At 35.9% G+C, this 12,236-nt stretch overlaps 1 protein-coding gene across 1 annotated transcript in view; it reads right to left on the minus strand.

The window, feature by feature from the left end:
- Positions 1-12,236, minus strand: part of LOC145259766 (isoamyl acetate-hydrolyzing esterase 1 homolog) — an 83,994-nt gene that overhangs the window by 14,102 nt on the left and 57,656 nt on the right. The window contains exon 4 of the mRNA XM_080117506.1: positions 3,303-3,522. Within this exon, the coding sequence (XP_079973632.1) occupies positions 3,303-3,522 (220 nt within the window). The remainder of the gene's footprint in view (positions 1-3,302; positions 3,523-12,236) is intronic.

The raw sequence follows: 12,236 nt of genomic DNA on the forward strand, positions 1-12,236 counted from the left end.
AAAAGTGGTAATAGGCAGGCAGGCTTGAACCCGTACCGCAAAGGAGCAAAAGAATGTGATAAAAAAAACAAACAAAACGTGACGTCTTTGCTGTTGCGCCCATCATCAAACCGGAAGTGACGAATGTTTAAATTAAAGCTAGTCAATCGAAAAGAGGGGATGACTTTTGAAAATATCGGCGAAAAAAGCGACCCCTCCCTGTAGAAAAGTGCTGAGTTAAAAGTGGAGGAATTAATGTTTTTAGCTAATTTTTCGACATTTGTTGTCCGAAGGGTCGAGCTTCAAAATGATACCGATCTCATGAAAATCCGTCGCCTCTGTCAAAGTTTTAGGCAATATACATACATTTAAACAGACAGGTGATATTTATATTATAGATTAGGTTGGTGCAAAAATGATGTTTTTGGATGTTCAACATTATTTTTGCATCAACCTAATATTTTAGCCTTTTTCATGCCAAACAAGACATATTACTATTTGGGACTGTGTCTAACACAAGACTGGGAGGGGAGGGGGAGGGGAGTAGCAAGATGTCTGTTCACATTACATTTAAACTTATGCAGGTTAATACAGTGAGGGAGACAGGAAAACATTTCTGTTAGTCTGTCCTATTTATGTTTATTGTTGGTCTGTCATGCTTACGCTTGAAATTGTATTTTCATCGCTAAACACGCATCTTTATTTGCTTTGATGTGATTCTCCTGATGGAGCAAGATCAAAGAAAGGTTAACGATTTAAAAGTCCTTGACAGGTGAAATCAATTTCAGACCGATGCAATCGCCAACAATAATGACATCCAAAAATAAATACTTATCGTTATTACCTACCAAGCAAGACATAAATACGGAAATAGCTGGAGATCAATAAAACGATTCATTCGATCAAGTGGAACGACTTCTTTCCAAAAATTCAAGGATTAAAGAGAAAAAGCCAAATGTAATTTGAGCTCAATTTTTTTTGTCTGTTGCCAGTTGGCAGTTTTTCCAAATGAACAGCATGAATTGCAAAAGTTTTTACATGGAATCAGAAAATCAGTCATTGGAAATTTTCCATTTGTAAAAAAAAAGAAAAAGAAAATAGAAAAGAAATTAAAAAAAATTACAAAGTGAAATGATAAAATTGTCGCCCTAGAAAAGATGACATGATTCCATTTCCGTTAGATGAAAACTGGTTTACTTTTTTTTGTTGCAGACCATCTACTAGCTCGTCAGTTGTGAACAAATCCCAAGAGTGATAGGAGCCTTCTATCATGTCTGAAAGTGACACAATTTTCAACGAGTCAGATTGGAAATGTGTCGCTGTACATGTCATGCTCTCTACCGATCCAAATTATGACAACAGGACCATTGCCAACACCCTGAAAATGTAAATCTGGATGTGCTGAAGAATGTGGTGATCCCCTCGTGCAATCAGGTGACCGCTGGCAGACCCTGGGTGTGGCAGCAGGACTCGGCGCTAGCCCAGAAGTCCAAAAGACCCAGGCTTGGCTTCAGAAGGAGTGCTACGACTTTGTAACCTTCTCTCACTGGCCCCACTCCTCTCCCACACTGAACCCACTGGACTACTTTGGTTATACGTCGAGAAATTACCAACATGACCTCTTACAACACCAAAGCCAACGTGATCGCAGCCATCCACTGAGTATTCACCAAGCTTCCGCTGGCGCTTGTGGAAAAGGCATGTATTGAAGCGTTGATTGAGTTTGAAGGCGGCTACATTGAATAGATGTTAGCTCTACTACATAATGAAGTTACCTAAATTGATTTTTTCAATAAAAGTTTTAAAATAAAGTTGCAGTGTTGTTTTCTTTAGGGCGACAATTTTTTGTTCCACCATGTAGGTTAGGGATAGGGTTAGTATACTCAATTGGTGGCTTGATCTTAGATAAATGATCCCCAATGTATTTTAAAAGGATTATATTTACAAAAAATACATTGTGAGAAGTGGCACAACATTTACAGACATTCGAAAACAAAACAAAACAAAAAAACAAGTAGATTGGTTTCTAAAGAGAGTGGGGGCTAAGTGGGATGCAAAAAAAAAAAAAAAACAGCTGCGCATGAATAAATAATTTGCTTTTTTACTATGACTAATGTTTGTGCAAAATTTCCCAAAAATTCTATGGAGTGGTTGAGAAAATTACGAACAAACGAACAATTTTGAAAAAATTTTACCCCTATAATGGTCCCTAGGAGGGCAATCAGAGTTATCCCGGAAAATCCATTCTGACAAAAATTTGCTTTCACCATGACTAATGTTTGTACAAAATTTTAAAAATATCCAAGGCGTGGCTATTGAGAAAAGAAAGTGCGAATGAACGAACAAGAGTTCATTACTAGGTCTAACCCCTTTTTTTGTCGGGGGGGGGGGGAGGGGAGGCAAAATAAAACAGTTTGGGAGGGAATATGAAAATGGAAGATGTCCTCCAAGATATGATGAAGAGCAAAACAAATGTTGGAAGGGGGGGCATAGAAATTTCAGCAAGATCAGTCCAGGGGTTTCTGAGAAAAAAATCTAGCGTAAATGTAGTATTGCAGTGAGTAATCTCTAGTTAACTATGCATTGAACATGCATAATACTTACTTTTCTGCTCCTTTTCAGAACAAATGTCCACACAAAATTTCGACTAGATCAGTCTAGTAGTTTAGAGATATATATATATATATATATATATATAACTACTTCATTTACTCACATAAAATTAATATACGAAAGTATAGATTTATGCGTAAACTTTAAGTATTTACTTCAAAAGTGCTCAATATGTAGGTAGAGCTAGTTAGTAATTTATAAAATATATATGGCGATTAAGCTACACTGAATATTCGGCGTTTCATCCACTATAGGATTCGTCAGGCTTATGCATAAGCCTGACGAATCCTATAGTGGATGAAACGCAGAATATTCAGTGTAGCTTAATCGCCATATATATTTTATAAATTACTATATTATATATATATATATATATATATATATATATTTTATATAGTCATTCACATACAGTACTGTTTCGCTGTTTATTAGTGTTGGGAGGATTAAGCGGAATCGGAGTCAGGAATCGGAAAAATTGTAAGATTTGAGGGAATCGGGAAAACTGGTGCCTATTTTCCAATGCAAAATGATTCTTTTAATTTTCTTTTTTATTTGATTTTGTTTTCTATTAAAATCTTCCATTTCTGGTAATAATGATGAAATAATAAATATTTATTGATTTTAAAATACCAGTAAAGCTAAAATCGATAGATCTAGTGATAGTGCTTATGACCCAATGGGTCACTAGTAGAACGATAATTCTTTCTTACCTCGAATTCATGTACCATATCGCATAGATTGGATTTGTATTCATCTAATGGAATATGCTGTAGGGGATTAATATCTTTATCACCACAGTCGTTGGCACCAAGAAAGATGGTCACCAATACGGTATCTTTCATGTCTTCGCGAGGCATAACATGAGGTAAAATTTTTTTACACCATCGACTGTTGTAGCCAGAGAATCCACGATTGACAACATCACATTTTCTGATAAGAAACGAAAAAGAAAACAGTCATGATTATACATATATCAAATCTTTTAACATTTTCAAGAGATTTAATAACATGGACTTACGTGAATTTAATATTATTTTTTTTTGCGTTTTAGTATTATAATTTAGACCAAATAATTGCAAGTCAGGTTAACATATTCATTGGTTTAATAATTTGAATCAAAATGATTGCAAATCAAGTTAACATATTCATTGGTTTAATAATATGGACCAAATAATTTTAAATTACATTAATATTTTTTTGGTTTAATAATTCAGATAAAGTGGCACTTGTACAGTTTAATCAAGACATTAAAAAAATGAAAATATCAGAAAAAGTTTAAATTGTACATATCCATTATGGAATGAAGTTCTCCGGAAAAAAATTTCACTTAATTTCATCAAGTAGTTTTTGTTTTACAGCGAAAAAACAATTTATCATGATACCGAGCAAAAGGTTCGATTTTTAGGAAGAAAAGCTAGAATCAAAGATGGAGAGGGAGTGTCGGAGCTTTAACTGGAGTTATCTCCCCGTGGCATGTTCTAAACTCCAAACAAAAATTAAAAAAAATTCCAAGATGTCTGCCTTCAATGCGCTCTCATAAAAACGTGTTTTTCCGCTGCAAAAAAAACAAAAAAAACTACTCGATCAAATTAAGTGAAAAATTCTTTCAGAGATCTTCAGTTCAAAACGGATACGTACAATATAACCTCTTTTTCGATATTTTCATTTTTTTAATGTCTTCATTGAACTGTACAAGTACTGATAAGGTAATTTAAAGTAAGATTAATAAATTGGTTCAATAGTTTGGACCAATTAAAGCTAAATTAGTATATTTTGGGGTTTAATAATTTGGACCAAATAATTCATAGTCAGGTTAATATATTCTTTGGTTTAATTATTTTACAAAGTATGAATTTTAATTAAGGTTAATATTTTAGGAGGGCTTAATAACTTGAATCAAGAAGTTTAAATCCAGGTTAACACATTATTTGATGTAATAATTTAAACCAAGCAATTTAAAGTCAGATTAATATAAAACAAGGCCGATAGCCATTAGTCGCGTGCTCTCGTGTAATGAATGAATGTGTGAATGTAGGATTGACATGAAATTAAATGACCGAAAAATGGGCTGAAATGACTTAAATAAATAAAAAGTAAATGAATTAGAATGACTTTAATGAACTTAAGGATGAACTGAATGACCGTAAGAATGACTTGAATGCTTAAAAAATAACTGAAATCCTTCAAAAACAACTTGAATGATCTGGAGAATGACTTGAATGGCTTTGAGACTGACTGGTTGTAAAGTGGGTGATCATTTTATATTAAATTAATACAGAAAAGTGATCCCCCACTTTATATCACAAAGTTACAAACATAAGTACAGCATGCAGTAAGAACAGATATTACACTTTGATCTTGGCCAAAAGTCCAAGAAAAGCTTAAAAAGCTAAGAACAGCATCTATTAACAACAGTCCTTTGACCTTAACCAAAAAGGCCAAGCACAAAAGTGTTACAGACCAACCGACGGAGTGACTTATAGAGTCGCTTGCACACGACTAAAAAAAAAAAACACTTTCAGAGTCAGATCATCAATATGGTTATGTAAAGGTTTAATAATTTGGACCAAACAACTTTAAAGCAGGTTAATATTTTAGGGGTTTAATAACTCAGATCAAGAGCTTTAAAGCAAGGTTAATATATTCTTTGGTTTAATTTAAAGTCAACATAATTATGATTTAATACAAGATTAAATTTTTGGGGTTTTATAATTTACATAAAGTAATTTAAAGTCATAGTCATTAGGAATGGTGACATTAATATTCTTTGGTTTTAAAATCTGGACCAAATGATTTCAAGCCAAATTAATACAGGGTGCTCACAAAATCTGGCTACAATATGTATCCAGACTTTGTGGACATCATGTACATTCTTTGGTTTACTAGTTTGGGCCAAATTTAAGTCAAATTTATATATTTTTTGTTTTTGGACCAAATAATTCATAGTCAAGTTAATATATATTTTGGTTTAATTATTTGATCAAGTGAATTTACAGTCAGGTTAATATTCAATAATTTCATTATTTGAACCAAGTAATTTTAAGTCAGGTTAATATTGTGAAAGGGGGTAATAATTTGGTTCAAGAAGTTTAAATCTAGCTTAATATATTCTTTGGTTTAATAATTTAGACCAAGCAATTTCAAGTCAGGTTAATATGATTAATAATCTAATATGAGATTGAATCTTTTCACACCATTGGCAGTTGTAGGCAGAGAATCCATATCTGACAGCATATTTTCTGATAAAAAAGAAAAAGAAAATTTTTCAAAGTTAAATCAAGAGTATGGGAAGGAGGGTGGGGATTTTGTTGAATAATTCGGGGTCAGTGATGTTGTTGAGCGAGAGAGTACATGTGGTATCACAACCGTAATAGGAGCAGATATGAAAAATTAATTGTTCACGGTTATAGTCAGTTAACATACTTCCTAATTTCTGGCATAACACTACCGGAAGGGATGACAAGGCAAATCAGTTCCTTCACTTTTTTCTATCATGTATGGACTCTTGACTTTTCTTTTTTACTATTTCCAATCTTTTTTTTTTCATAATCATTGAAAAGCGTTTCTGTCTATAGAGAATAAATATGCATGTCCTCAACTCCAACATCAAAATAAAGACAACATAAGATCAAATTTCATATATACAAACAGAACATTTATTATGAACAATGGAAAAAAACATAAGAGTGTGTGTGTGTACATGTGTGTGTGTAAACGTGTGATTAGGCATAGTTCTGAAATGGTCTTTAATCCAATTTACCAAATTTCCACTACTAACGATTACTACATGTTCCCTTTGACCACTGTACACTCATTAACCCTTATCCTCGAGTGGCCTCCGAGCCTTGATAAGTGGTGACTACTTTGAAAAAAAAAAATTTTATTGCAAGATAATACAAGTGTTCATTGCAGTCCATTAATTTTTTTGGTGATATTAAGTTACGTTTACCTAAAATATTTTTTCTTCACATGTGCGTATTTTTTTGGAGCGATGCGTAATGCATGTGTTCATCGTCATGTCCAAATGGAGAAAGAAGAAACGGAAGCAAAGGTCTGAAGGATTGGTTGGTTGGTTGTTTTTGTTTTACGACATATCAACCTTTTTCAGGTTATTTAATGCCGAATCTAGTTATTTTGAGGAACGATTTTTAATGGAGTATATTTTTTTTTTTTTTTTAAAGTCAGATTCTATTTAACCCATAGTTGGGACCCTAACAGGTACTACCACTCCGGGTCAGAGTGGACCTGGGAGCAATGACAATTAAAGGGTGGCTCCACACTCCCTAAGGCCCGCAAGGTGGGGCCTCACCATCGGATGTAGTTTAAGGTCATATCCAGGACCAGGTCTGAAGGAAGTGACCTTGATGCTTTATTGTGTCAGAATGTCAAATCAACAGGACAAAATGTTTGTGTGCTGCACACACATGGCTTGTTTTGTGTTTGCGCCACACGTGATGTAACAATTGTAATAGTTGCTATATATATATATATATATATATATATAATTCAAAATTTAAAAAAAAATTATTTTTAAAATTAAAAAAAAAACAAACAAATTATCTTCATAAATGTATATTTCTTATAAAACTTCAAATAAAATAAAATACTTATTTTTTAATTTTATTAAAAGCGCAAATAAAGACTAATTGTGTTATTTTCATCTGTATAATTTTGTTAATTTTTATTGTATACCTTTCCAATAATGTCCTTTCCTTCTATTTTATTTCGATAAATCACTTCAAAATAGAAATACTGAAGAACAAAAAAAGTGAAGGAACTGATTTGCCTTGTCACCGCTTCTGGTAGTGCTATGCTGGAAGTTAGGAAGTACATTAGCTGACTATAACCTAGTTTACTATCCTTGGTAATAATGGCCACACATGCAAATTAAAGTGCCACAAACTTGTATGCCGTTAGTGATGCAAAAGAGAGAGTTGCTATCCTAAACAACCTGTCGTACATAGACGTTCGGGTCACCAAAAAGTGTACATTTATGCCAATTGTTTTGCTAAGAAATTAATGACATTTTGGGCGCAATATAAATAGGTTCCTCCTTTCTGAATTTTTCAGTCATTCATATTATGTGGATTCTTCAGACCACTGTTCTCATCTTGAGTGTCATTTTCACAACATTTTGGTCGATGTAACCTTTGACCTTCTTCAGGTGCATCTTGTCCAACTCAAGAATGTTTCTGTTAAACTCTGGAATTGGGACGGAATTTCAAACCGAACACTTTATATACTTCATGGGGTAGCATGCTCTTGTTCTGGCAACCGTGACCAGAGAGAGGTTTTAAGTCATAATTGCATTTGTCCACACTGAGGAGACTATCACTTTTACAATTGATCTTTTTCAAAGTACTCTAATCACTGCACTATGGGTCCTTACGGACAATTCTAGTACGAATTTTGGGAGCTTTAAACCTAGTTTTATTTCTAGTTGTGAATATCACTATTACTAATTATTATTACTGTATATAATGTTGATACACACACACATATATATATTGATATATATATATGTGTGTGTGTATATATATATATATGTATATATATACGAGCAAACAGTTAATAAAACATGTTAAAAAAACACTTTGAAATGAGTTAAAAACATATTTAATCTGAAAAGGAAACACTAGATAAGTGGATAGTCCTTAATCCGTGGAGTTTCGAAGAAATACTTTCCTTCTCATCAAAGGGTAGGAATCAGCAAAATGCGGGATCAGATTTTGCATGCAAAAGTATTTGATCAAACAACAAGTAAGTCAAAGATCTTACTTGAAAACAAAAAAAGTGAAGCAGAGGGAATATGGTGAAGAAAAAGGTGATTACACATGAATAGATAGTCTGGTGGAAGATAAATAATCCGGTGACAGTAAAATCCAAATATATAATTTCAAGAAAGTTAATCGAATTTTCATTTACACAAGTAAAATCCAAAAATCCCTTAATTGGAAGAAGATGGTCCATAATAATCCAAAGGTAGAAATCCATGGAAAAATTCACAAAAATGTGTACAAGGAAAAAAGGAAAAAATTCCAATAATATTAATAAAAGAAAAATAAGATATGCTTTTCATTCTACTGCCGAGATATATCGGGCAGACAAAGGAAGAAAAGGAAGTTGCGGTAACAAGATGAGTTCATGATGTGGATGTCTTACATGGAGAAAGCTTGTGTTATTTGGAATCTTCAGACTACTGGTCTCCTTGAGTGTCCATTAGAGAGAGAGAGAGAGAGACAGAGATAATGGACACTCAAGGAGACCAGTAGTCTGAAGATTCCAAATAACACAAGCTTTCTTCATGTAAGACATTCACATCAAGAACTCATCTTGTTACCGCAACTTCCTTTTCTTCCTCTGTCTGCCTGATATCAAACAGAATTTCCACGAACAAAGTTTCTTTTCAAGAGCATCTCACCTGTGGGACATATTACCATGGGACTACTTTCCTGCAGTCTACAACATGGTTGTCTTCAAATTCAATATCACCAAATGCTGGATATAAACTATCACCATAAGTATACAAATTTTGTTAATTCCATTCATTATTTCAGTCCTCTCATAATATTAATCTTTATCCTTAAGTGGCTTTTGGCCTTGATAAATGGAGAGTCGTCTATGTAATAAAAGTGAACATGTGAGTGTGTTCAGCTCTCTTCAAATCGTTAAATTTTTATGAGCAAAAATGAGAGGCTTAATCTCAATAATCTCTGATAATAATACAGAGAAAAATTTTGTCTTAACAATATTCTTTTCCATATTGCCTTAGACAAAATATAATTTTTTTTTTTATTTAAGTATTAATTTAACTAATTTGGGCATGATTTAGAGCAGTGGTCCTAAACCGGGGTCCATGAAATATTTCTGGGGGTCCATAGGCAAAACATAAAACTTATCATAATTATTATAGTTGTTGTAGAATACTTTATTTGCATTAAATTAGTTTTCATTTAAAAATAAAGCTTAATTATATAATATTTCTTTGATTATTAAAACCTCAAAATTTATATGAGTGAAAAATAGAAGATTGTTATGAAAGGGCCCACCAAGATAAAAAGAAGAGAAAAGGGGTCCATGAGTAAAAAAGGTTGAGAACAACTGATTTAGAGGAATTCAAAAAAATTTCTTTTTTTCATATTATGTAGTAATTTGCCAACAATTTCTTCCAATTGTCAGAGAGAGAGAGAGAGAGAGAGAGAGAGAGGGAGGAGGTAAAAGTGATAGACAGAAGGAGGGGGAAAAGGTGAGAGAGAGAGTGAGGGAGGGAGAAAAGGTGATAGAGAGAGCGAGGGAGGGAGAAAAGGTGACAGAGAGAGCGAGGGAGGGAGAAAAGGTGACAGAGAGAGCGAGGGAGGGAGAAAAGGTGACAGAGAGAGCGAGGGAGGGAGAAAAGGTGACAGAGAGAGCGAGGAAGGGAGAAAAGGTGATAGAAAGAGAGAAAAAAAGGTGATAGAAAGAGAAAAAAAGGTGATAGAAAGAGAGAAAAAAGGTGATAGAAAGAGAGAAAAAAGGTGATAGAGAGAAAAAAAGGTGATAGAGAGAAAAAAAGGTGATAGAGAGAAAAAAAGGCGATAGAAAGAGAGAAAAAAAGGCGATAGAAAGAGAGAAAAAAAGGTGATAGAAAGAGAGAAAAAAAGGTGATAGAAAGAGAGAAAAAAAGGTGATAGAAAGAGAGAAAAAAAGGTGATAGAAAGAGAGAAAAAAAGGTGATAGAAAGAGAGAAAAAAAGGTGATAGAAAGAGAGGGAGAGAGGGGAAAAAGATGATAAAGGAGGAGGAGGGGGAAAAGGTTATAAAGAGAGAGAGGGAGCGGGAAAAGGTGAGAGAGAGAGTGGGGAGGAGAAAAGGTGGTAGAGAAAGAGACGGAAGGGGGAAGGTGATAGCGAGAGAGAGGGGAGAAAGGTGATAGCGAGAGAGAGGGGAGGGGGGAAAGGTGATAGAGAGAGAGGGAGGGTGAAAATGTGATAGAGAGAGAGAGAGGGAGGGTGAAAAGGTGATAGAGAGAGAGGGAGGGTGAAAAGGTGATAGAGAGACAGAGGGAGGGTGAAAAGGTGATAGAGAGAGAGAGAGGGAGGGTGAAAAGGTGATAGAGAGAGAGAGAGGGAGGGTGAAAAGGTGATAGAGAGAGAGAGAGGGAGGGTGAAAAGGTGATAGAGAGAGAGAGAGGGAGGGTGAAAAGGTGATAGAGAGAGAGAGGGTGAAAAGGTGATAGAGAGAGGGAGGGTGAAAAGGTGATAGAGAGAGGGAGGGTGAAAAGGTGATAGAGAGAGGGAGGGTGAAAAGGTGATAGAGAGAGGGAGGGTGAAAAGGTGATAGAGAGAGAGAAGGAGGGTGAAAAGGTGATAGAGAGAGAGAAGGAGGGTGAAAAGGTGATAGAGAGAGAGAAGGAGGGTAAAAAGGTGATAGAGAGAGAGAAGGAGGGTGAAAAGGTGATAGAGAGAGAGAAGGAGGGTGAAAAGGTGATAGAGAGAAGGAGGGTGAAAAGGTGATAGAGAGAGAGAGAGGGGGGGTGAAAAGGTGATAGAGAGAGAGAGGGGGGGTGAAAAGGTGATAGAGAGAGAGAGGGAGGGTGAAAAGGTGATAGAGAGAGAGAGGGAGGGTGAAAAGGTGAGAGAGAGAGAGAGAGAGAGAGAGGGTGAAAAGGTGAGAGAGAGAGAGAGAGAGAGGGTGAAAAGGTGATAGAGAGAGAGAGAGAGAGAGAGGGTGAAAAGGTGATAGAGAGAGAGAGAGGGAGAGGGTGAAAGGGTGATAGAGAGAGAGAGGGAGGGTGAAAAGGTGATAGAGAGAGAGAGGGAGGGTGAAAAGGTGATAGAGAGAGGGAGGGTGAAAAGGTGATAGAGAGAGAGAAGGAGGGTGAAAAGGTGATAGAGAGAGAGAAGGAGGGTGAAAAGGTGATAGAGAGAGAGAAGGAGGGTGAAAAGGTGATAGAGAGAGAGAGGGGGGGGTGAAAAGGTGATAGAGAGAGAGAGGGGGGTGAAAAGGTGATAGAGAGAGAGAGGGAGGGTGAAAAGGTGATAGAGAGAGAGAGAGGGTGAAAAGGTGATAGAGAGAGAGAGAGAGGGTGAAAAGGTGATAGAGAGAGAGAGGGAGGGTGAAAAGGTGATAGAGAGAGAGAGAGAGAGGGAGGGTGAAAAGGTGATAGAGAGAGAGAGAGGGAGGGTGAAAAGGTGATAGAGAGAGAGAGGGAGGGTGAAAAGGTGATAGAGAGAGAGAGGGTGGGTGAAAAGGTGATAGAGAGAGAGAGGGAGGGTGAAAAGGTGATAGAGAGAGAGAGGGAGGGTGAAAAGGTAATAGAGAGAGGGAGGGTGAAAAGGTGATAGAGAGAGAGGGAGGGTGAAAAGGTGATAGAGAGAGAGGGAGGGTGAAAAGGTGATAGAGAGACAGAGGGAGGGTGAAAAGGTGATAGAGAGACAGAGGGAGGGTGAAAAGGTGATAGAGAGACAGAGGGAGGGTGAAAAGGTGATATAGAGAGAGAGGGAGGGTGAAAAGGTGATAGAGAGAGAGAGAGGGAGGGTGAAAAGGTGATAGAGAGAGAGAGAGAGGGAGGGTGAAAAGGTGATAGAGAGAGAGAGAGAGGGAGGGTGAAAAGGTGATAGAGAGAGAGAGAGAGAGGGAGGGTGAAAAGGTGATAGAGAGAGAGAG

The sequence above is a fragment of the Euprymna scolopes genome, chromosome 35 (assembly GCF_053919585.1).
Source record: "Euprymna scolopes isolate OS-2025 chromosome 35, ASM5391958v1, whole genome shotgun sequence".
Classification (NCBI taxonomy): domain Eukaryota; kingdom Metazoa; phylum Mollusca; class Cephalopoda; order Sepiida; family Sepiolidae; genus Euprymna; species Euprymna scolopes.